We start from the raw sequence: 23,273 nt of genomic DNA, 5'->3' as shown, positions 1-23,273 counted from the left end.
TACTATGGAAGCTCCGAGTTAATTGCAATACAACGATTCTGAGTATGCCGTAGACCTGTTTTATAGAGCTACCCAAATTACAGTGAAAAGAGAAAGCAAGACAACAAGTACATGAGGAGAGTGGGCCAACAACTATTGAAGGAATCGAAGGGAACCCTATAAATCGATCCTCTCGCACTCCTCGACAGGCCGCATGCCAAAAGCCTTGAGTCCTCCCTGCCAGCTTCCCCCGATCGTCTTTCGCGCAAACTCGCGCAGCGATTTTTCATACTCGGCGACAACGCTTTTACATCCAGGGCCGATTCCCGCCTGCCCCAAACGGCGAGCCAGATCTTCTGCATCTCGCAGCGCAGTATTGACTCCCATTCCGCCGGTCGGAGGCATGTTATGAATGGCATCGCCCAACAACGTAACCAACGGCGATGGCTCCCAGTCTGGGAGCTCGGGTAAGACGGACGTAATGCGCAACGTCGAGGTTTGTGCGACATCCTGTGCTTCGAGCAGAACCCGCAAGGAGGGGTGCCATTTCTCCGTCAAGTCGAGGGACAGCTGTGCCGACTGCTCATGATTTAGACGCAACATTTTTTCGTCCGCAAGCGGAATATAATCCCGATGAACCGCCAATACCCAGTAGACGTAGTCGGGGGGCAGCGGGACCTCGGTGACATCCGATCGCCTGGGGAAGCGCATGGCTTCGAGCAACAGCGTCTTCGGCGCAGACTGGTCATTGTCGAATGCAAGAGACAATCCTCGCAGCACGTTTGGCGTCATTTGCTTCTCGAGGGCCTCGGATAGTAACGTCTTGCCGTAGATGCTGCGCACTCCTGTGTCGAGAATCGGGTACTGGGGAAGCAGCTGCTTCCGCACGCGCGATCCCACTCCGTCGGCACCGACGAGCAGGGCGCCGGTTTCCACCGTCCCGTCGGCGAAGAATGCCCGAACCTGGCCGTCCTCGGTTTCGTAGTGGGTAAACTGCCTACCGAAGTAGACATCACTTTGGAGCCCCGCTAGAAGGACTTCACGGAACACGGTACGGTCCACATTGTACGGCAGACTGTCTGAGCCATGCATATGCGGTGGAGGACCACCCAGCATTGGCGCGTCTGCGGGGGTCACTGCCGTGGCGGCATCTACTCGTCCCATGGGAGAGGTTGGATCAAACTGGGCGCAGGTCTTCTTAAACAGATCCCATGTTTCCGGGGCGAGAGAGTATTCCAATGCACCGATTCCCGGGGAACTGATGCGGAGTCGGTACCCTTGTGCGCGAAAGTCTTGCTTCTGATCCTTCTCAAAGATTTTGACTGGGATATGGTTCTTCTTGAGCGCATGGGCCAAGCAGAGTCCACCCAAACCCCCGCCGATGATCAGCACGTTGGACATGGTGACAGTGTTTGGATGAAGGCGTTAACGAACGATATGGAATAGAGAAAAGAGACTGAATCGAACTTGTTCTGCTAGTTCTGTTCTCCTGTTCGTCCATGGTGGTTATATATACCTACCTAGCGCTGAGTCAGATCTATACGGGCATTTAGATTGGGGCCAGAACTAAAACAGGCTCAATGTCGGAGCACCGGCTTTTATCTCGCCGACCAACTAGCTGAGATGTCGACGCGAAAGGATTTAATACTTGTTATGTGCTCTGGACGAGCTGATGGACGGCGAATCGGTAGCTATATAGACCCTTAGTGGGCATATGGCCAGCAAATATGGTTAGGAATCCCAGGAAATGTCCAGAAACATCGGAGATCGGGGGTTTCCACTCCTTTGGGCCTCCACTGGAAAGACAATCGACGATCAGACAGAATGCCCCCATCTAGGAAGGAGAATCCTCGGAGGGTCTTCCATGCCATTTGGGATTATTGGTGTTGAATGAATCTGGTCCCAGCCTCCGACATGCCTGCAGCTGCGCGAGGCCAGGAGTTCTCCGTGATACTGGCAGAGGCAGAATCGATGGTAAAGCGACAAAGAACCAATAATTATGCAATATTTCAATAAGAATACCTATAGGAAAGACAGAAAGAAAAGAGAAGAAAAGAATGTAGAAAGTGAATGTTTCGCGGTTGTTGTTATCCGTCTTGGGAGTTCAAAACAAAAGGGCTTCTCCACTTGCTCTCCGCCTTGACACAACGGGTTTAGTGCAGTTCTTTTGTTTCCCTTCTCCATCCCGTCCCATCCCATCATCCAACCCTTCTGTCTCTCTGCACGTCACCACCTCATTACCACCTCCGCCTTCCTTCACTCTCTTTCTGGCTGGAGAAGACTTGACTTACGCCTCTTCTTCTGCCCGTCTCTTGTTCCGTTCCTTACTACCGCCCGACAAGTCGCGTCGAATATGTCTTTTTTCTAACTGCCTTCGACCCCCCTCGAGACGTGTAACCCATCGCGTGCTCGGCTTGAACTGCCCCTCGCGACCGGGCATTTCACTCCAAACCTCGTCTTCCCTCAGGGTTGGTCTATTATTACCCGATGGCAGCGGTATTCGTACCCCCTTCCCCACAGACCTCCCTGAATATGTCGACTCGCCGTCCACTCGCCAACGTGCCCAATGCCACCAATTCTCCTCACCGGCCGGGTCTCGTGCCGGCCAAACGCCCCAGGTCGAACGCCCAATTCGATATCGCCTACGGCCAGCCACCCCCCAAGAAGCAGGTCGTAGAGGGTGCAGAGCTCGAGTCGCGCTCCCCGACCCGGTCCCGCTCCACCGCCACGCAGAACGCGGATTCCAAACTCTTCGCCCGACGGACGACCAATGGCCAGTTGAGTGCGTTTGAAAAGAGGCTGGTGGCAGCCAGAGACAATGATCGACAGCGTCAGCTTCGAACTGCACGACACGAGAAGCCCTCGGCTGAGACTCTCGACTCTATCCGACAATGGCAGAGGCACTACCGGAAGGCTTTCCCTCAGTTCGTCTTCTACTTTGACAGTATACCAGAGGATCTACGCACCAAGTGCTCGAGACAAGTCAGAGAATTGGGAGCTGTAAGTGATTCCGCTTGTGAACTTTGTGAGAAGCCGCAGGGATGAAATATCATCTACAGACTGTTTCTCGTTGCCCTTGTGCTCTCTACCCCCCAAACCTGAAGTTTATGAGTTTGTATATCAATGCTGACCATCATTACAGCGTGAAGAGAAATTTTTTTCGCGTTTAGTTACCCACGTTGTCACGTCGCGTCCCATCCCTCCCGAAAATGACACCACAAGCCCAACGGAGTTTAATGCGGAATCGGTGGATCAAACAACTGTAGACGGCTCCCTGCAAACCGTCAATCCATCCCTACTAGAGAAGCATGCTGACACGCACCTACATATATCATTGAAGACCGATACGCGTCGGGAACAAACCAGTATGGATGTGTTGCATCGAGCTCGTCAGATGGGAATGAAGATTTGGGCCATAGAGAAGCTCCAACGGATGATTGCAACCATCAATGATGGGGAGATTGCGGGCCATGCTGGTCACCCCACGCGGCACACTGCTGGTGGCGGATATTCCCGCACCAGGGGCGAGACTGATCTGTCTCAGGTTCTCCAAAACGAGCTTCATGGTCCTTCAGAGCGCAATCCCATGTCAGTACTGAAGGACCTGGTCATGTTCAAGGGACCTTTTATCTATATTCATGATATGGACGAGAAAACCAAGCCTGTGATGGTCCGAGAATACCCCAAGGTTGCACGACGACAGGATGGCATTTGGCCTCAGTTCAGGAGTGCACCACTCGGAAAATGCCCTTTTATCGATGAACCGCCATCCAAGAAAGAGGTAGAACGACATCGGGCCCGTCAACAAGAAAAGGAGAGGAAGGCTGCATCTAAGGCCGCACCTCTCCAAAAAGCACGCACAATCAAGACAAATGACCTGGACCAGGTCACGAAGGAGCGGGGGGGCGACCCTGATGCTGGAAAAGAGCCCAGCCCTATAGAGGCTCCCAAGGATGCAGGTTCGAATCTTAAGCAGCCGGAAACGCAGAACGCCCAACCAGCCAAACCATTATCACCACGGAAGAGCTCTGAAAGTTTCATCCCCCCGCCCCCGTTGAACCGAAATGGGCCTTTCTACCATGGCCGCGAACCTGCCGCCTCGGGTGTTCAGCCTTCGAATATCACTTCTGCCATTCGTTCCCAGATGGTGTCTTCCACTGCCGCAGCTCCCGGGGCCAAAGCTGGGGTGAGCAAAGAGGTTCATGAGCTGAAGAGGAAGGTCCTGGAGAAGAGTAATGGTGTTGTTTCAGCTGGCACGGCGCCTTCATCCTACCGCCCTGCAAATGTCTCGGCCCTGAAGGCCAACCGAGCCCAGGGTAACTTGCCCGGCAAGTTGAATCCCGCAGAAAAGCTGGGCAATGTGATTGAGGAAGACACTACCCATTCAGAGGGCAATGAGACCTCGAAGCGGCGACCCAGCAACAACAAGGCTGCACCTCAGAAGAAGCGGGAAAGACGACGAGATCCCAAGCCAGGATACTGCGAGAACTGTCGGGACAAGTTTGATGACTTTGAAGAGGTAAAGCACTGCATTGTACTGTACAGGACCGCCATACTGACAAGGTGGCCAGCACGTAATGACCAGAAAGCACCGGAAGTTCGCCACCAACAACGTGAACTGGGCCGAACTGGACTCCTTGCTCTTCCAAATCCAGCGACCTCTGAAGGACGAATACGAATTCTAGGAACGGTCCAGGTGAATGGCGAGGCGCTTCCTCGGCGATCCCGGGCATTGACGCATTTCTCTGTCTCCTATCGCTATGTGCACATGAGACACTATGCATATTGTTTTCTCCACTGTGGGTTTGATTGTACTTGATATTGATTGCATCATCATATAGCCGGCGTCCTTGGAATTTACGTGCATTGCCATTGTTCCCGTCGACTTCAAGATTGAAAGGTACCAACCACCATGCCAGCGACTACCTACCTTTGGCCATGGTAGCTGGGCTCTTGAAGAAGGCGGGAGTTCCCTCCACGTGCGGAGGTATGAAAATAGCAGGCTGAGAAGCGGCGTGGAGTCTACGGTGTCCATGCAGTACATGCACTGATTGTTGAAAATTGCTCAGCTATATACCGACTGATGGGACATCCTGCCTGCATTGGTATGCATTGGCTGATTAATTCTGCTTCTTTCTGATTTTCTTTCATTCACCGACCTGCTCTTTCTTTTCTTTCTTTCTCTCTTTCTTTCTTCATCATTTTCATCTCTTACTTGATTATTTTGGGCGATCTAGGTCGGGTGGGCGGAGGTCTTCTGGGGTTGTTGCATAGAAAAGGCCGTTACGATGCATGCCTTTTCCGGGTGGTGTTTTGATTCTCTGGTGATTATTTGGTGGCTGGACTTGAGGCGGTCTAGTTTGCACCCATATTTTTTCTCTTCTATTTTCTCGGAGGTGGTGGTTTCGGGCGGGAAGAAGTGCATAGTAGTATGCTAATGGATCAATTTCTAGCCATTATAAGTGTACCTGTATGGAGAGAAGGGAATAGAATCCAATATCGTGCCGCATCTAAACGAACAACCTCGGTTCGGAAGAAGTGGAAAGGCCGGCGGAGCAGACATGGACAGCCGCCAATGACAGGGCCGCGTGGCTCACCGAGTCCTGAACAACCGGCAGAATGGCAACTTTAAGCAAGCCGGGTCTGGGGATGCTCGGGACTACGCTGCATATACCAGCACGTTCAATGACATTTAAGGCTTCGGGCCTCGGTGATCGAGGCAACGTCCACCATGCGATCCATCCCTCGTTCTGCAGACATCTGTGACAAATCGCTCTCTCTCCCAGCTCCGTCTGTTGGAACCCTGTGTCAGGAGGGGTAACGGGACATACACCGCACATACATCATTCTGGTACATGGGTCGTGTGGAGCTTAAGTCAACTCGATCCGATTGACTGACTGATTGATAAAAATCGCCTTCGCCTTGAGTCCTTGTCGGGTAGTGACGCCATCTTCTCCAGACCTAACCTCCTGGCATCTATTTTTCTCTTTGCTCTCTCTGCATTACTTTCGTCCACCAGTGTCGATTCCTACCCACATACCATGGCTGCATCTACAAGGACGACAGTGGCCTGTTTGGCCCGCGCTGCAGTCCATATCCCTGTCCGGACTGGCCCTGCAACGAACCTCGCGCCTCTCCTTGCAGCTAGACACTCTCCCCCTGTTCACCGAGCCAGTCCCGCCTGTTATGTCCCTGTCCGCCATAGCTCCCACTCGCCGTTGGGCGCCGTCTCCGCCAACCCGAGAAAGAAAGTCACCATGCAGACCCTACGCAGTTTATACAAGAAAGGCGAGCCCATCACCATGCTGACAGCGCACGACTTCCCCAGCGGCCATGTCGCCGACGCCGCCGGCATGGAGATGGTTCTCGTCGGGGACAGTCTGGCCATGGTGGCGCTGGGCATGGAGGATACCAGCGAGGTCGTCATGGAGGAGATGATCCTACATTGTCGGAGTGTGGCCCGCGCGGCCAAAAGTTCTTTCACGGTATGCTCCTCTCTCCGATCGATTGTCTTTAGCTGTGTGAGGATCGACTGACAGGCTAGGTCGCGGATCTGCCCATGGGGTCGTACGAGGTGTCGCCGGAGCAGGCGGTGCAGTCGGCCATCCGCATCGTCAAGGAGGGGCGCGTGCAGGGCGTGAAGCTGGAGGGCGGCGCGGAGATGGCGCCGACCATCAAGCGCGTCACGCAGGCGGGCATCCCCGTCGTCGGCCACATCGGGCTCACGCCGCAGCGGCAGAACGCCCTCGGCGGGTTCCGCGTGCAGGGCAAGTCGACCGCCGGCGCGTTGCGGCTGCTGAAGGACGCGCTGGCCGTGCAGGAGGCTGGGGCGTTCATGGTGGTTCTCGAGGCGGTGCCGGCGGAGGTCGCGGCGATCATCACGAAGAAGCTGCGCGTGCCGACGATTGGCATTGGCGCTGGGAATGGCTGCTCCGGTCAGGTCCTCGTGCAGATTGATATGACGGGGAATTTCCCGCCGGGGCGGTTCCTGCCCAAGTTCGTGAAGAAGTACGCGGATGTCTGGGGGGAGGCGATCAAGGGTATTGAGCAGTATCGCGAGGAGGTCAAGAGCCGGGCGTATCCGTCGGAGGAGTATACGTATCCGATTCCGAAGGAGGAGCTGGAGGAGTTTGAAAAGGTGGTCGACCAGATTCACCAGTGATGGCGATTCTTTTTCTTGTTTCCTCCGCTTTGGGCTGGTTGCGTCCTTCTGGATGGCTTGATGGGTGGCATGACTTTGCATTGGTAAATTTAGCATAATGTCTTGTTCGGCTTTTGTTTCTTTCTTTTGGCTATGATACCTCGTCTTCATCATGATCAGTAGACAGTTGCCAGCTGGCTGTTCTCTACTGCACTAGCATGTCCTGATGCCATTTAGTCATGATCTCAGCTGCCGACTGTGTATATACTGTACCAGATGACTGATTTCTCCTATCCAAAGGCAGGGGTCATAGAGTAGGCGACGATGAGCTGCTCGTCCGTTTTGAAACACTAGATACATGTCAGTTGACAAGTCCGTTCGGTGAAGTAGACGGTTACAAAGGGACGTACCCTCCACAACCCGCCAACGCCTTCATCCAGCCCCGGTGCAAAGACGCTGTTCACATAGCAAAAGACAGAATCCGTGTCCTTGCAGTCGAGCTTCTTGCGCAGAAACTTGACGACGGTTTCGAACTTCTGCGACGCACTGATCTTGAAGACGCGATTCTTCAGGATAGGCGCCGAGGGAAGCGGCTGGAAGCGCACGGTGACTGTAGTACAGTTATTATCGATACTAACAATGCACGCAGTTGGGCGGACGCACCCTTTCCTGTGTCGATGGCTTCAGCATCCGCCAATGCTTGATGCGCATCACGTGGCAGACTGGTAAGCAGGACGGAAGCGGACATGGTCATGGGCAGGTCCGCGCCATGCTCGTCGTCTGGGATCGGGGCATTTTTGGCATCGGATGGGGTCGATTCCGAGGCCTTGGATCGACTGGTGGCTGGTCGATGGCTTAGACTGGTTTTGCGGATTGGGTGCTCTGGTGTCGGGGAATTCTGGGCGGAGGGGTCTCGGGAGCTTGAGGAGTCCATGATATTATCGGGGAGGTGTTGTCGTTGGGTGAGAGGTATGTTATAGAAGGGTGTTTATGCAGAATGGGATGTGTATCATGGAGAGTGAGGGGCAGGAGAAACAGTTGTTGGAGAGCTTATGGATAACAGAACTGATGCCTGAGGCACCAATATTAACGCACCCTAATTCATCATGAACTATATCACATTTTGTGCTCTTGTTAGTATGAGCGTATGATGTTACTATTATTTATTACAGTGAATCCACTTTACAACACTCTATATGTTATTGCCAGTGTTCCTGAAACCACTCAAGGTACTAAGCTAACCGCCGATAGTGCCAAGCAGCCGGGGATCCATATCGCCACCGTAGGCGCCGAATCTAGTCCCATGATAAGCCAGGCGATAGACGGTAATTACCGAATGACGACAGTGCCAGCAGGAAGATCGACAATGGGTTCCAAGAAGACGGATGATGTTCCCAATGTGTCTGTCTGTGACTGTTCAGCGGAGCTCTGGCTGAGTCACCCGTCACCACATGACTGCCGGGAGTGACCCTCTCAGTGGTGCCATCATCATTCATCTTCCGCTCTCTTTCTTCCTCTTAACCACCGCCAACACTGCCCGATTGCTGCCTCACACCTCTGCTCACTCTGCGTTGCCCACGTGTCTGCCCTGTCGTCCACTTCATTCCCTCTTAACCTCCCTGTTCAGTCACTGTCCACCCTCTGATCTCAACTTCTCGACCGTCGTATCTACCGCCCCGCTTGTTCATTGTTTCCCCGCTTCATTCTTGGGGACCATCGTGGACACGCCTCGCTCGCGCAATTCGACCGAAATTCGTACTAGGCCTTTTACGCCCTCGTACAAAGCTTCTATCTCCCTCGAGAGACCAGCCTCTTCAAGATGAGTAGTCCGAAGCGGAGAATCGAGACCGATGTGAGCCACTCCCGTTACCCAACGAGATAAGAAGTATAGGGCGCTAACATACGTTCGTCTAAAGGTGATGAAGTCAGTTATCCTGGATAGTACTACTGAATTCTGGACCTTGCTAACTTTTGCAGGATGTACGCATTTCCTATCTCCCTTATAGTGACCCTTCGCTCTGCTCCGCTCATCGGATACCTGCATGACGATACCCGACAAATGCACCACCGAATGACCCGACACACGGCTAGGAGACTGACTGATGGAACTATAGGCTCATGAGTGACTATGAGGTGACGCTGGTCAATGACAACAGTGAGTGCTTCCGTGTCGCCACCCATATGACGTGCTAATGGCGGATAGTGTACGTTTACACCCTATTACCGGCGAGAAATCAAAGGACACAATACTCACAGAGAATACTCGCAACAGGCAAGAGTTTTACGTGCGCTTCAAGGGCCCTGAAGAAAGTAGGTGTTGTGTCATGTTCCTCGCGACTCCTGGGCTAACCGAGCGCAGCGCCTTTCGCTGGTGGACACTGGAAAATCCACGTCGAACTCCCTGATCAGTATCCGTATAAGAGTCCCAGCATCGGATTTGTCAATCGCATCTTCCATCCCAACATTGATGAGCTGTAAGTCACTCGCACCAACCAGAGTGACAGCCCACTCATCTGTGTTTTTTCCAGTTCCGGATCCGTTTGCCTGGACGTTATCAACCAAACATGGTCCCCGATGTACGATATGATAAATATTTTCGAGGTCTTCCTTCCGCAACTGTTACGTTACCCGAACCCCTCGGATCCGTTGAATGGCGAGGCCGCTGCAATGCTCATGCGGGAACCCAAGAGCTACGAGGCGAAAGTGAAAGGTGTGTGCTGGCACTACGTGAAAACCCGCCTCAGCTAATGCGTCTCGCAGAGTACGTGGCCAAGTACGCGAGTAAAGAAGCGGTCGACGAGGCCGGCGAAGATACTGAGTCAGAGGATGAGCTGAGCTCCGCCGGTAGCTACGAGTCTGGCGGGGAGGAGCCCGCCGGCACAATGGACGATGTCTAGACACCGTGGGTGCCCCTTGCCCCGCCATGCTTCTACGGGTTGATCATTGCGAGCATGACTATACTGCATTGATATTACGCTATTTATTTGCTTCCTTTGTTTTGGTTTCCGGCTGGCAGGCGTTCACATGGAGGAGTTCTGACGTTTATGGTGCACTTGACTACGCGATCGCGACGGAGTCAAGGGTCGGAGCGGCTAATGAGCGAGTGTACACTCGGGGAGTTGACGAACCATCTGCTGTCTGGTCATTCCCATAACATTGTCATTGTCGCTTTTTATCGTTGATGTTGTTGCATTCAGATTGTGCATATTTCTTCAGCACATTGTGGGCATTGGATTTCCGTTGTTACAAGCGGACTGTATCTCCTTGCCGATAGCACCATACAAGATATTAGTTAAACTGATCACAAAGTAGTGTGGAATGTCTCATAATGAGTAGTAATAAGTAAAGCACAACGCTACGTATGACATCTCTAGACACGCCGACAGAGCAGCGCACAGCCCAACGATACAAAAGAAATCTTAAGAACAAGGAACTTCTGTACAAGGGGTGAAACAGGGGTATTATACGGAATCTCAACGAGACCGGAAAGGAAATCAAAGAGCGTGGGTGAACAAGACAGGAATGCAGAACAGGAACCAACTATATCGACCGGCGAGTTGTGAGGAAAGCAAAGGGAAGAGACGAAGAGAAAACAACCCAGAAAAAAGAGCGGCAATATCACATCATTGTTGTCCACCTCGCATCACGTCGCATCACGTCACCTTCAAGACACCAAAGAAATCTCGCTCGTTGTCCAGGTCTTGTCCACCCGTCTTCTTCCCCTTCCGCGGGTTGATCACCACCTCGCCCCAATGCTTCGGCACGGCGCCACGCTCGCCCGCAGCCGACTGGCGAGTCGCCTCGGGCGTCTCGGCAGCGGTAGTGGTGATTTTCACGGGGGCACCATCATGGCTTTCGGGGCGCGACGTAGACGGGGACACGGAGCCGCGCAGGGTGGCCCGTGGTTGCAAATGCGGCTGCGGCTGGAGGGACCAGATATCGATGACGGATCTTTCGCGACCAGTAAGCCATTGCCTACCCTCGGGACATGGTCACATTGGAGGGTAAGGAAGCGTATATCACTCACTCAGACGTCCGCTGACAGATAGCTTCGAGGGCTTCACGTTCGCGCCGCACGTACCCGGAGTCGGGCTGGTTGACCTGGCTGGCGTGGTTGAGGGCCCCGTAGCCGTATCCGGACTGGTAGGGGTCTTCTTCGAGCAGACGAGAGGATTCAGGCTGGAGAGTGGTGTGTTAGCGATGCGCGCGTGCGCATTTTCCGGTCGTTGCGGCTTGTGCGGGCTCGTACCTCCGGACTGTCGCGCCGGGCGTGCCCCAGACATGAGGCGCAGACACCCATTTAGACTAGTGGACGGGCTTTATCGCCGGACTGATGGGGGACAAGGCATGCAAAGAGAGAGATGCCCGCAGGGGTGGATGGCTTGGATGACGAAGTTGCGGGGAGGGAGGATCGGACTCGACGGGAGGGTGGCGGTGTGGAAGAAACGAGGGAGTGGAGCTGAGACCGAGGGATGGCAATGCATCAACCAGTGATGCGGGTGTTTTGGATGTGTGTCTGGCGTTGAGAGCACGATGTCGAGGTGCACGAATGAGTGGATGAATGTGATGGTGACGGAAATGGTGGTTATGTAAGCGATTGTTGCTGACAACTGGTCTGTGCGGAAGTATACAGCGGTCCAGCGGAGTAAAGTTGCCAGCTTTGCTTCATTCATCACAGTATTTGGAAGTTGGGTATTCATTTTCTGCGTCTGCTGAAGCGCCTAGTTCTTTCTATGCTCTACTGTATGGACGCAGCCTTGATAGGTGGTAGGTGCAGGCCACAGTTTGTCTCGAGGTACGTCGGTACGAGATGGCCATGGAACTCCAACCACTACCTAGGTAGTTACTCCTCGATTGACATGCGGAAATATTCAATGGAGAATCCCGCAGACACTAGGCCTAGTGCTGACGGACCTACTGCGAGGATCTTCAATCTCCGACGCATCTAGCGGAAGACAGCGTCCTGACCGCGATGAGCCGAAGTACGTCGCGACAACAGGACATGGTCTAGTCCAATTACTTACGAGTATTACAGCAACACGAACTAGGTGGAGACAACAGTCTCTGGGAAGGACAACCAAACGGTCTCCGAAAGGACGTTGTACTCCCAGACAGTAACCCGGACTTCTCCCCGCGCTGATTCCAAACCCCGCATCAAAACGCCTTCTCGGAGAGGGGATAAAGACCCTCAATCTCCTTCACCCTCGGAACCCTTCAGAATTTCTTCGTTCTTCTGACAAACATACCACAGTTGTTCTTCAGCGCCTATTCTCTCTTCTCAGTTCACTCCATACGCTACCATGGCGCACCAAAGCAGACCTGGCCGCTTGGAAGGCAAAGTCGCCATCGTGACTGGCGCCGGTTCAGGATTCGGCTACGGCATCGCAAAGAAGTTCATCACCGAAGGCGCCAAGGTCGTCATCGCAGAGCTGTCCAAAGAGAATGGTCAGAAGGCGGCCGAAGAGCTCGGCGGGAAGTACGTCTTCGCCGACGTCACCAGCAGAGAATCGTGGCAGACGCTTCTCCAGACAACACTAGAGTCATTCGGCCAGCTTGATATCGTCGTGAACAATGCCGGCGCAACGTACCGCAACAAGCCTACCGGCGAGGTCACCGACGCCGACTTTGACCTCTGCTTCAATGTCAACGTCAAGTCGATCTATCTCTCTGCGAACGTGATAGTCCCGTACTTTGAGAAGAATAATCGTCCCGGGTGCTTTATCCAGATCTCCTCCACGGCTGGTCTCCGGCCGCGGCCTGGGTTGACATGGTACAATGCTTCCAAGGGGGCGGTGGGCATTGCCAGCAAGACCATGGCTGTGGAGTATGGGCCCAAGAAGATCCGGTTCAACTGCGTTTGTCCGGTTGTCGGAAGCACAGGACTGTAAGTGCGATCTGTTCTTGGGAAGTGCTTGAGCAATGCTGATGATGGCCTCTCACTACCTACAGAACTCATCTGTTCCTTGGAAAGCCGGACACGGAGGAGAACCGCGCTGGGTTTGTCTCGACGATCCCCTTGGGTCGTCCTAGTACCCCCGCGGATATTGCCAATGCGTGCTGCTACCTTGCTAGTGATGAGGCCGAATTCATCACTGGCGTGAATTTGGAAGTAAGCTATCTGCCGTTGGGTCATTCTTTGCTGGACGTATGCTTACATTTCTCACCAGGTCGACGGTGGTCGTTGCGTCTGATCGACCACTTCAGAGCACCAAGGCTGCGTAAAGACCTAGGATGGAATGGATATTATTCTCGTAAAGCACGGTTGTTGCAGAGATTGTATGTTAGCAGCCCAGCTGTACTATGAACTGAAGGCAACCTTGGCGTGAACTTGACGTAGAAAGCATGTCTATGAAGAGTCTCTCCATCAATTTTAAAATTCAAAATGAAACAATCTCATAAGTATGGTTATTCTACCTTGTATACTCCAGGATACTACGGTTACTACCAAGCTGTAGCTGTGGCCGCATACCAAAGTGTGTGGCAATAACACCATGTCTCAAAAATCTAGCCGACGATTTTCACACCGTCCTCAACCACCAGCCCTCCGCACATCCCCATCACCTCCCCCACAGGCCGACTTCAGAAGACCACGCCTAGCTGCATGGACCTCAGTCGGAATATTCTCAATCACTGTCCAATTCCGACCAACTTAACCCACCATGTTCGAGCTCCCAGACGCTAAACGGTACATCCCGGTCTCTACTCTCCCTCAAAACGAAGCTCCCTAACACCAACTGCAGCGTCCGCCGCGACGAAATCCTCTCCCGCGCCTCAACCTCACGCTCCCCATCCCCCGTCTCCGATCCCGCGCCGGACGCCCACCGTCTCCTCGGTAAATTGCTCAATCTCGACGATTACCTAGCGCCTGCGCCTGCGGCACAAGCAAACACGCAAAAGCCCGAGCCCGCGCCGCAGACGGATACCGCCGCCGACGAAGACGAAGAACAGGAGTTCGAGTTTCGCCTGTTCAGCGCCCCTGCGCCGCGGAAGTCCGATGCACCGACGAGCACCGACACGGCCGGGGCTGCAGACCCGGACGCAGCCAAAACGCAGAAACTGCGCATTCGGCTGCGTTCGCCGTCGCCGGGGGAGGTGGGCCTTGAAGAGGGCCGGTTTGTGACTCCGTCTCGTGGCTGGGAATACTACTTCACCACGCCGGCGTTGCTTTCCGGGACGAGCGTTGGTGATGAGCTGGCGGCTGCGACGGCGCTGAAGCGGAAGCAGTTTGAGGATGTCGCCGTGACCGGGGAGCAGATGATGGGTTGGGCGCAGGTTCCTTGGGTAAGTGGATGGTTGGGGTATGCGTTATAACTAGTGATTTAGCTGCTGACATGGTGTTATAGCCCGGGTGCGATCTACCATGGCGGGTGGTGCATCTCAAGCGCCATCAGACCAAGCTGCCTCGATCGACTGGGAACGACACGGCGGCCAGTGCCGTCTACGTTGTGGAACCGGCGGATAGGGAGCCCAAGTCTCGCAAGAAGCCAGGCAAGAAACGCCGTCTCCAGCTGCGGAAGCGGGTAACTGCCGCGGAAGAAGCTAAGCAGAAGGAGGCGGAGAAACGGAACCGCAAGAATCGCGAGAGAAAGATCAAGCGCAGACAAAAGGCCAGAGAGCAGAAAGCTGCCGCTGCCGCTGCACAGGGCCTGGAGCCTCCTGCAGAGACGGATCAAGACTCTTCTCATGATGAGGACGATTGATTTGCCTTTTGCTGGCTGCAACTGAGCCATACCTGGACGCCTCGGGCCATGCTGCCTCTAATATACCAGGATACTGGCGAATTACAGTGAAATAATGGATATATTCGCTATAACAACCAAAAGCGGTCTCGATCGCGTGGGGTATTAACTATACGGACAAACATGGACACAAACAAAATCACGACTTCAACGATCGACAAACGGCCAGTGCGGGGTATGAAATGCAGGCCGAAGAGACAACAACACAAGCCGTGGCGGACTAAGCGTGCAGGAGAATCGAAGAACAGCAGAAAGTTCTGCAAGGGCCGCAAACAACCCGAGACAGAAGGTCGTTTACTTAGCCTCCTCGGCTGTCTATGGTCAGAACAGTTCTAGGACGGAAGGACGAATGTCTACCTACTTTTCGCGGGCTGCGCAGCCTCGGCGGGCTTTTCCTCGACAGCTGGAGCTGCCGCGGGGGCCGGGGTGCTTTCGGCAGCAGGAGCGGCAGGCTCTGCCTTGGTCTCTTCAACCGGCGCGTCGGCCTTTGCCTCAGGAGCGGGAGCTTCCGCCTTCGCTTCTGGAGCAGGGGCTTCAGTCTTAGTTTCCGGCGCAGGGGTCTCGGTCTTGGGCTCAGCCGCGGGAGCTTCGGTCTTGGTTTCGGGTGCGGGTTCTGTGTTCGTCTCTGGGGCCGGAGCCGGGGCAGCACTGGAGCTCTCGGGCTGCGGTGCGGCAGCGTCCGCCGGCGCAGTGGTTCCCGCAGGCTTATCCGCGGGGGCAGCTTCTTTGCGAAGGTCAGTCTGCATCGTGAATATTACTGGCGCACAACATACCAGCCTTGGGTTCTGCGGCCGGAGCTGGAGCTTCCGGTTTCGCTTCAGCCGCCGCCGCCGCAGGAGCAGCGTTTTGAGCCGACTGTTCTGCGGGAGCTGCAGCGGCCGGAGCGCTTCCAGTGGTCTTTTTCTTTGACTTCCGGCGGAACATGGCTTTCAGCCCCTTCTTCAACTGCTGGAGCGCATCGGGAGCTGTGGATGTGACGGTTAGCGCGAGAGGTGCAAGGAGGACGGGGACTGCACTTACGAACACCAGGCATCTTGATGGTCGGAATGAGGCGATGGAATATCTACAGAGGTAAGAAATGGGAGAGACGGAGAGTTGTATCGAGGAAGGAAAGGAGTGGAAGGAGAAGACGATCGAGGGGAAGAAAGAAGAGCTGCCTGCCACGTGACACGGCTCTGAAGTAGAGAGTTTAATTGGACACTGGCAGAAGTTGTAGGATTAAAAGGAATCCCTGGGCGCCTCCTTTTCCCGTGCTTTAGATTATTATAGTTAATTACGGAGTGCCAGCACGTACGGAGTATGACATCCCCTCACGTGGAGAAGGCGCTGCACCAACAGTTGGTCCTGGTTGTGGGTGTTGACAAGCCGTTCTGTCGATCGCAGCTTGACCCTCCCCCTATTACAAGGTGTTGAGCATCGCAGGTGTGGCTGTGTCGTCCCTCATCTCCGCTCGTTCCTCATATCCAGTGGGAGCTAGTCTACCATGGAGTGGTTATTCCGATGTCTTACGGAATAGTCTGCGACTCGGCATTCGACAGCTCGACAGACTGTTGAAGCCATACGGAATACAAGTGCAACATTCACCCAGAACCTCTATACTTCTATGTACTCTACGGAGTACACCACAGCGACGTACCATCATGGAGAACACGATAATACTCCGTACTCCTACTCCACGATGACCCACCGACTCCTTGGCTTGCAAGCTAATGGGCTCTATCTGGGCGCTTACCCAAACTGGGGCTTCGTGTTGAGCCTGGAGTCTCGCATAGAAAGCCGGGGAGATTACGGTCATTTCCGTGCATTTCAGTGCGAAACGCATCATCGTACATCTGGAGAAGTTTGGGATTGCTGATTCGACATCCTCAACGAGAGCGTCAACGCGCATCCTGTCAGGCGATAGGCAATAGGCGCCTATGCAGCTGCGGCAATGTCGTTTCAAGTACCTGTATACTTATGTCAATCGGCTGGCCGTTGAACTGAGATGTCGTTCTCCATGTTATTTGGCTAATGACATGCGAAATAAAGACAACAACACCCGATGGACTTGTCGATTGCATTTAATTGGAGTTGCAAATAATCCACGCGACGAGGTAATCCTGTCAACAAGCTTAAGCTCGCATTCCTCGGGTCGGAATGGGCCCGATCCAGCGATGTGCGGAGTTTCCCGTCACGTCTCCCGCGGGGTTTTCAGCTTCTCACTCTCCCTCCATCAACACTCTGGACAGTCAGGCCATTTTTCTGCACAAGACATCGATGTCTTCCGACAGAACAAGTCCCCCACGGGAACACTCCGTGTCAGAGCAGACACCTCTCTTGGGGGAACAACCTGTGTCGGTCCGCCCGTCGGAGGAGTCTCCCGTGCCTCTGGTGAAGGAACCAACCACTAAAGAACTGATCTTGGTGCTGGGAAGCATATGGGTGGGTGTCTTCCTGGCCGCTCTCGGTATGATTTTTAACTCTGTAATCTCTGTTCGACGTTGGCTGACAATCCAGACACGACAATCGTTGCTACGCTGACCGGTCCGATCTCGTCCTCGTTCCACTCACTGTCGCTTCTCTCCTGGCTGGCAACTTCATACTTAATATCGAATGCCGCCTGTCAGCCACTCAGCGGTCGATTGACCGACATCTTCTCCCGACGGGCCGGACTCGTCTTCTCCAACATCTTCTTCGCGGCGGGTAACCTCATATGCGGTCTGGCGCAAAGTCAGAGCACCATCATCCTGGGCCGGGTGGTGGCCGGAATTGGAGGAGGCGGCCTGACAGCCATCTCAACCTTTGTGACCTCGGATCTAGTCCCTCTCCGCAAGCGCGGGGTGTGGCAAGGCATTGGGAACATTTGCTACGGAGCTGGCAGCGGTCTGGGCGGTGTCTTTGGAGGCTGGATCAACGACACATTGGGATGGCGATGGGCGTTCCTGATCCAAGTCCCGTTTGTCGTTGTGTCCGGCATCCTCGTCATCTTCACAGTGAAGATCCCCGTGAAGGAGACTGAAAAATCGGCGCTGAAGCGAGTGGACTTCCTCGGCGCAAGTACTCTGGTTATGACGCTGGTTCTCCTACTCCTGGGACTGAACACGGGCGGCAACAAGGTCCCGTGGACACACCCCTTGGTCTTGACATCGCTGCCCCTTTCCGCGGTGTTCCTGGGTCTCTTTGTCTATGTGGAAGCGGAAATCGCATCGGAGCCGGTGATCCCTGTCCGCCTCCTCCTCAATCGCACAGTTTCCTCGTCCTGCCTCACGAACTGGTTCTCGACCATGGCCGTTTTTGGGCTTCTTTTCTACCTGCCACTGTTCTTCCAGGTTCAGGGTCTGTCCGCCACTGCTGCAGGGGTCCGCTTGATCCCGCAAGCGATCGGTACGTCTCTGGGATCATTGGGATCAGGGATCCTCATGCGAGCCACCGGCCGCTATAAAATCTTTAGCTACATGGCCATGGCTATATTGGTGGCCAGCAGCGTCTTGATCTCTACCCTGACCCTGACCACTCCGTCCTGGCTGCCATTCTTCTACTTCTTCCTGATGGGGGCGGCCTACGGCAGTATGCTGACGATCACCCTGGTTGCGCTCATCTCCGCCGTGGACCATGAATATCATGCAGTGATCACATCCGCATCCTACGCCTTCCGCAGCACAGGAAGCACGATCGGAATTACCATCGCCTCCGCTGTGTTTCAGAACGTCCTCAAGTCGGGGCTTTGGTCCCGGTTTGGTGACCGCAAAGACGCGGCGGAGATTATCTCCCGCATCCGCGACAGCTTGGATGAGATTCAAAAGCTCCCGTTGGATTGGAAAGCGGGCGTCTTGGATGCATACATGGACTCCTTGCGCGCTGTGTTCATGACGCTATTGGGATTGAGTGTTCTGGGAGCGCTGGTCAGCCTGGGCATGCGCGAGCATGTGTTGCACAACAACCTGGCCCGGCGAGAGCGGTGAGAGTGTATATACGACTTTGCATTAGGATAGATAGTCGATCCTTGGAATCATATTGTGTTCTACGTAATGGCGGTAGTCTGTCGACGCCTGAGGCGTGCACGGGTGTCGGGCCGACCAATCAGGAGAGCGGCCGCCGGTAACCGACGCGATTGGCCGAAGCACGATTGGAAGCCGATATCGACCATCCATGGACCTCTCCATGTCGCTTCCATCATCTTTCTTTCCTTCAACTCTTAACTTCCAGGTTCTCCTCCTCCTCCGTTTTTCACCTCTGTCGTTGACGCGGTTCTCCGACACCTACTTATAAGCCCCCCCCCCCCCCGGGTCGCCATTCCACCCAGCCCGCCGTGGCGTTGTTCCCCGTCGGCGAAGCAGACCGCATCAGGAGAGGACGGACATTCGATTTACGCCCAAGCTCCATCCCAACAGCTCACCGCTTCCCTGCAACCCCGATCAGCCCACCAATCCTGCCATACGTGTTCCTGTGCTGGGTGAATCCTGTACGTTGAGTGGGTGTCGTGGCTGGCTCACTGACGGCCTAGGTGGTTCCCCGACAATAACGCAACTGCGACATCTGCAACGTCAGTTGGCCCATCCATACTCGCCGGTTTTTATTCGCTTTGACCTATTGTGGCGGCACTGTTATCGCTTCCTTGCATTGCGTACCTACCCGATAGTCTTGATTTCTCCCCTCTATCGTCCTCTTGCTTTTAGTCTTTCAAAGACTGCGGCGCGACCCTCAGCCGGCCAATTTCCTTATCCTTCTCTTCCTACCACCTTCATCGCACTTCTACAAATCGATACGATACTTGCTGCCCACGTGGAATCTTCGATCAACTTAGTGGTGTCCTGAGTCTCTTGGAGACGACCCGGTCGATGGAGATGGAGGTTGATGAAGATACCGAGGGGAAATCGATTGGATATACAGAAAGCTTCGAAAGTCCGCCACATGGATCGACGAGCTCCGAGGCGGTCTCCCGCCGAAAACGCCTGCTCCTTTCCACCGAAAGCGCCTTTGTCGATAATGTCTTGTCATCGCTGGTCGAGAATCCCAGCATCGAACTCCGCCTAATCACAGACGAACCCTCGGCCCTCCTCTCCGGCTCCAACAAGGTCCCCCACTACATGGATACTGTGGATAGTCAAACATTCGAGAAAAAGACGGGAGCCCGACGATGGTTAAAGGCGAAAGCGGCGGAGCTGTGTGAATGGGCGGATATGCTGTTGGTGGCCCCCATGGATGCGGGGACGTTGGGGTCCATGTTATCCGGCATGACAAACACCCTGACGCTGGCGCTTCTTCGGGGCTGGATCTCGACAAAGCCCGTCGTCTTAATACCCAGTATGACCGTGTCCGAATGGCATCATCCGCTGACCAGTCGTCAACTTGGCGAGGTCCACGAGTCGTGGCCGTGGATCAGTGTCGTAACTCCGGTTTTAATGAAATCCACCAACCCGGAGGAACTTGTGCAGTTGCCTTGGGACGGGCTGCGCGAGCTTCATGAGACGATCACACGGACACTAGGTCTGTCCTTCTCTCAGCGCCCGAATCAGTCAAGTACCTCGAGCGAAAATTACCAACCCTCGATCTCTGCAGAAAAGAAACCGGCCGAGACTGTAGCTGCGGCCATGTCTCGGCAGGTCCCATTTTGGCCTACGAGGACAGAGAAGGGCGCGCGGACGCTACCCATCGAGCTATGGCTGAATATTTTTGAAGACCATCTACACGATTGGGAGATCGCCAAAGCGGTCGGCATCCCGACAAACCTACCGGTCCCGAAGGAATGGCAGCGCCATCTTCTAAAGATGTCGACTCCCGCCTCGCTCGAATACACGATTCTGCGAGGGTCTTTCGCGGCGATCAAAAAGCGCATCGACAGTCTTCCGCGATGGAAGCCGCTGTCCGACCTCGCCTGCCACCTCATTTTCAAATTCTCCCGAACTGATATCCTATCCTATTTGACGGAAAACCACCTTGACCTCTGGACTACCTCCCGTCTTACCAACCTCCCCTACCGTGCGTCCGCCATCTACGGTAATCCGACCATCCTGACCTGGTGGCGCGATGCCCCGTCCCTCCCGAATAAAGAGTATATTGCCGACGCAATGGACGGGGCGTCCCGCGCCGGATTCGTCAACGTCCTCGAATGGTGGCGCACATCTGGTCTCGAACTTCGGTATACCGAGCGAGCCCTTGAAGCTGCCAGTGCCGAAGGCCGCGTCGCCGTTCTCGACTGGTGGAAGAACGCCTCGGCAACCGCGCCGCCGTCGAAGCCTATTCCGCTCAAGGTGGGTAAATCCGTCCTACTTGCCGCCCAGTCCGGCCGCACCGCATCCCTGGCCTGGTGGGACGCCTCCGGCATCCCGTACAGCCATGCAGAATCCGTCGCCCGCATCGCCAGCACCCACGGACATGTCCACGTGCTTGATTTCTGGTATCGACTCAAAGGCGCAAAGATGATCTTTGACTGCCAGGTGCTCGTGGGGCCCACCAAGAACGGGCACGACAATGTCCTTGAATGGTGGCGTCGCAGCGGCTTGCGCGTGGAGTTCAAGACGTGTGACATCGAGGAGGCGCTGGAAGACGCCGATCCGGTGTCTGGGGCGGAAGAACGGGTGCGACGCTGGTGGGCAAGAAACGGGCTTAATCTGGGCGTTGGGACGAGCGAGTGGATGAAAACCAAGGTGCTGTGATTCTCATGCTCGGTATGATAACGATGATATGTTGCCTTTCTCTGTTTTCTGGGATATATTGCATGGCTGGGGTGTCTACAAAACGCATTTGTCTTCCGGTGTAAATGGCTTTTATATTTTATATAGGCCCCAGGGGTCGAGTACAGGGGATTTGCTGCATATTGGTTTAATAAGCTGGAGGATCAATGTACATGCATTCTAGGAGATGGCTCGGAATTGAGAATACAATACCCTTTATGCAAGGAATCCTGGGTCATTAGATGATATCCGCAGGCTCTCTACCATCAACCCAGCCGTACTTGTCAACGAGGACCTGTGCATGGTTTGATCGTTGGTATGAGTGGAACGCAGAACAATATTATTATCATTTATGACGTCGTCCGGACTGTCCCTTTCGATCACAGACTATACAGCCAGTTCAGTTCCCCACTAGAGAAATCCGATTGTTCTCAAAATAGACTCGATTCGCCTTGGCCCTCGGAGCACTCCACCGTCGGCTAAACGATCACTCAATTCAGCTGGCCTGCTCTACTCCGGAGTACTCCGCAGTCTTTGTAAGAAGAACAGCTCAACCGGTTATGTCCAGTGGGGTGATGGACCCTGCTGTGGGTGCTTTCTGCCCCAGACGGACGTTACATCTATCCGATTTCCGATCTTCCAATCGGCAGACCATGACTGGAGCTAGGTGAGGCATTGAGATTCGCAGCTGCTTGACCCAGTCTAGTCCTTTCGCAGAGCTCGCCACTTCAGGTGTATTAGCTCAAACGATATCATGATAGTCCTCCAATGCGCAGGAAGCCATGGAGAACGGCGAAGTGGTCCCTTGCCTCGCTAGGAACCGAACTGGCGGCCAGAACCGCACCCCGACACACGAAGTGGTAAACAGGATTGCTGATCGCAGAAATGTTTCACTTGGGTGCGGAGTCTGCATTGATTGCAGGTAGTCTTCAGTCTATCGTGGGTTGATCTGTCCGAAAGGATGAGGGTATAAGTATGAGGCTTCATTCCAGCGAGTCAATCTTCTAATTATCAGACTCGGCCTCTTTATACAATCATCTTTGACATCTTCTGTCTCAATCAATATGCGTTTCTTCGCCGTCATCACTACCGCCCTGCTCGCCGTGACGCCCGCCGTCCTGGCCCAGCAGAACCCCCAGAACTGTCTGCCCGAGTGCCATGTGTACAGCCGTGAGGCTAACTGTCCTCCTTCCCACCCCGTAAGTGTTGGACTCTGCCCTGGTATAGCTCTGAATGGGACTAATGCGAAATGACAGGCGGTTGGCCGCATCGGACCGGTATGTCGTCTTTGATCTCTTCACTTTGGCACCGGATACGGTGGTTCTGGTTGGAGTTTGGTTGCTAATAGAGTACAGGGCTGCTTCAAGTGCTGCGAGTCTGTCTAAGTAACAGACTTCGTTCCAAGTATGAGACTCGCGTCAGTCTTTGACGTCTGGAGGGACAGGATGGTTGGTGGTCTAGTATGTTGTGGATATCTTCCAGTATACTTACTATATCGATGAATCAATCCTTTCCGCCTATTGGTGCTCTATGCTTCACCGAAACCAGTTGTCTCTTCATGCTCTACAGCCGTGGTACTTTTTGCTCGCCGCATCCTTTTAAGTAGGTGCTGGCAACAACCCTACAGCGAAAAACACAAACTGATATAAAAACAAACGTGTTGGTATCGTGCTTGCTTCTGGTCATACAATAGACTCCATAGCATCGTAAACTCTCTAGCAATGCCTCCTGCGCCGAAAGTTCCGCATCTTGCTCATATT

General features: G+C 54.2%; 10 protein-coding genes across 10 annotated transcripts; 7 read left to right on the top strand and 3 right to left on the bottom strand.

Annotated features, from left to right (window-relative positions):
• Positions 1-385: 385 nt before the first annotated feature.
• ATEG_06677 (FAD-dependent oxidoreductase) lies at positions 386-1,380 on the bottom strand (the record flags this gene model as incomplete). The annotated part of the gene is made up of 2 exons (XM_001215855.1): positions 386-434; positions 458-1,380. 2 exons carry the CDS (start codon positions 1,378-1,380, stop codon positions 386-388), a joined length of 972 nt encoding a protein of 323 aa, XP_001215855.1.
• A 1,131-nt stretch (positions 1,381-2,511) lies between these two features.
• Positions 2,512-4,664, top strand: ATEG_06676 (protein serine/threonine kinase activating protein nimO; the record flags this gene model as incomplete). Its single annotated transcript, XM_001215854.1, has 3 exons — positions 2,512-2,979; positions 3,122-4,498; positions 4,551-4,664. The coding sequence occupies 3 exons, from the start codon at positions 2,512-2,514 to the stop codon at positions 4,662-4,664; spliced, it is 1,959 nt and encodes a 652-aa protein (XP_001215854.1).
• Positions 4,665-6,021: 1,357 nt separating this feature from the next.
• ATEG_06675 (3-methyl-2-oxobutanoate hydroxymethyltransferase ECM31) lies at positions 6,022-7,142 on the top strand (the record flags this gene model as incomplete). The annotated part of the gene is made up of 2 exons (XM_001215853.1): positions 6,022-6,465; positions 6,525-7,142. 2 exons carry the CDS (start codon positions 6,022-6,024, stop codon positions 7,140-7,142), a joined length of 1,062 nt encoding a protein of 353 aa, XP_001215853.1.
• Positions 7,143-9,239: 2,097 nt separating this feature from the next.
• On the top strand, positions 9,240-10,018 carry ATEG_06674 (E2 ubiquitin-conjugating protein UBC8; the record flags this gene model as incomplete). Its single annotated transcript, XM_001215852.1, has 4 exons — positions 9,240-9,276; positions 9,481-9,595; positions 9,650-9,831; positions 9,882-10,018. 4 exons carry the CDS (start codon positions 9,240-9,242, stop codon positions 10,016-10,018), a joined length of 471 nt encoding a protein of 156 aa, XP_001215852.1.
• Positions 10,019-10,774: 756 nt separating this feature from the next.
• On the bottom strand, positions 10,775-11,421 carry ATEG_06673 (LAMTOR1/MEH1 family protein; the record flags this gene model as incomplete). The annotated part of the gene is made up of 3 exons (XM_001215851.1): positions 10,775-11,072; positions 11,149-11,300; positions 11,371-11,421. 3 exons carry the CDS (start codon positions 11,419-11,421, stop codon positions 10,775-10,777), a joined length of 501 nt encoding a protein of 166 aa, XP_001215851.1.
• A 1,000-nt stretch (positions 11,422-12,421) lies between these two features.
• On the top strand, positions 12,422-13,009 carry ATEG_06672 (oxidoreductase, short-chain dehydrogenase/reductase family; the record flags this gene model as incomplete). Its single annotated transcript, XM_001215850.1, has 1 exon — positions 12,422-13,009. The coding sequence occupies one exon, from the start codon at positions 12,422-12,424 to the stop codon at positions 13,007-13,009; it is 588 nt and encodes a 195-aa protein (XP_001215850.1).
• A 771-nt stretch (positions 13,010-13,780) lies between these two features.
• ATEG_06671 (uncharacterized protein) lies at positions 13,781-14,821 on the top strand (the record flags this gene model as incomplete). Its single annotated transcript, XM_001215849.1, has 3 exons — positions 13,781-13,806; positions 13,862-14,402; positions 14,465-14,821. The coding sequence occupies 3 exons, from the start codon at positions 13,781-13,783 to the stop codon at positions 14,819-14,821; spliced, it is 924 nt and encodes a 307-aa protein (XP_001215849.1).
• Positions 14,822-15,213: 392 nt separating this feature from the next.
• Positions 15,214-15,893, bottom strand: ATEG_06670 (uncharacterized protein; the record flags this gene model as incomplete). Its single annotated transcript, XM_001215848.1, has 2 exons — positions 15,214-15,617; positions 15,881-15,893. The coding sequence occupies 2 exons, from the start codon at positions 15,891-15,893 to the stop codon at positions 15,214-15,216; spliced, it is 417 nt and encodes a 138-aa protein (XP_001215848.1).
• A 1,103-nt stretch (positions 15,894-16,996) lies between these two features.
• ATEG_06669 (uncharacterized protein) lies at positions 16,997-18,801 on the top strand (the record flags this gene model as incomplete). The annotated part of the gene is made up of 2 exons (XM_001215847.1): positions 16,997-17,306; positions 17,357-18,801. The coding sequence occupies 2 exons, from the start codon at positions 16,997-16,999 to the stop codon at positions 18,799-18,801; spliced, it is 1,755 nt and encodes a 584-aa protein (XP_001215847.1).
• Positions 18,802-19,677: 876 nt separating this feature from the next.
• ATEG_06668 (uncharacterized protein) lies at positions 19,678-21,495 on the top strand (the record flags this gene model as incomplete). Its single annotated transcript, XM_001215846.1, has 1 exon — positions 19,678-21,495. One exon carries the CDS (start codon positions 19,678-19,680, stop codon positions 21,493-21,495), a length of 1,818 nt encoding a protein of 605 aa, XP_001215846.1.
• Positions 21,496-23,273: the final 1,778 nt, after the last annotated feature.

Source organism: Aspergillus terreus, genomic scaffold, assembly GCF_000149615.1.
Source record: "Aspergillus terreus NIH2624 scaffold_9 genomic scaffold, whole genome shotgun sequence".
In the NCBI taxonomy this organism is placed as follows: domain Eukaryota; kingdom Fungi; phylum Ascomycota; class Eurotiomycetes; order Eurotiales; family Aspergillaceae; genus Aspergillus; species Aspergillus terreus.
This window is presented reverse-complemented; position numbering and strand designations above follow the sequence as displayed.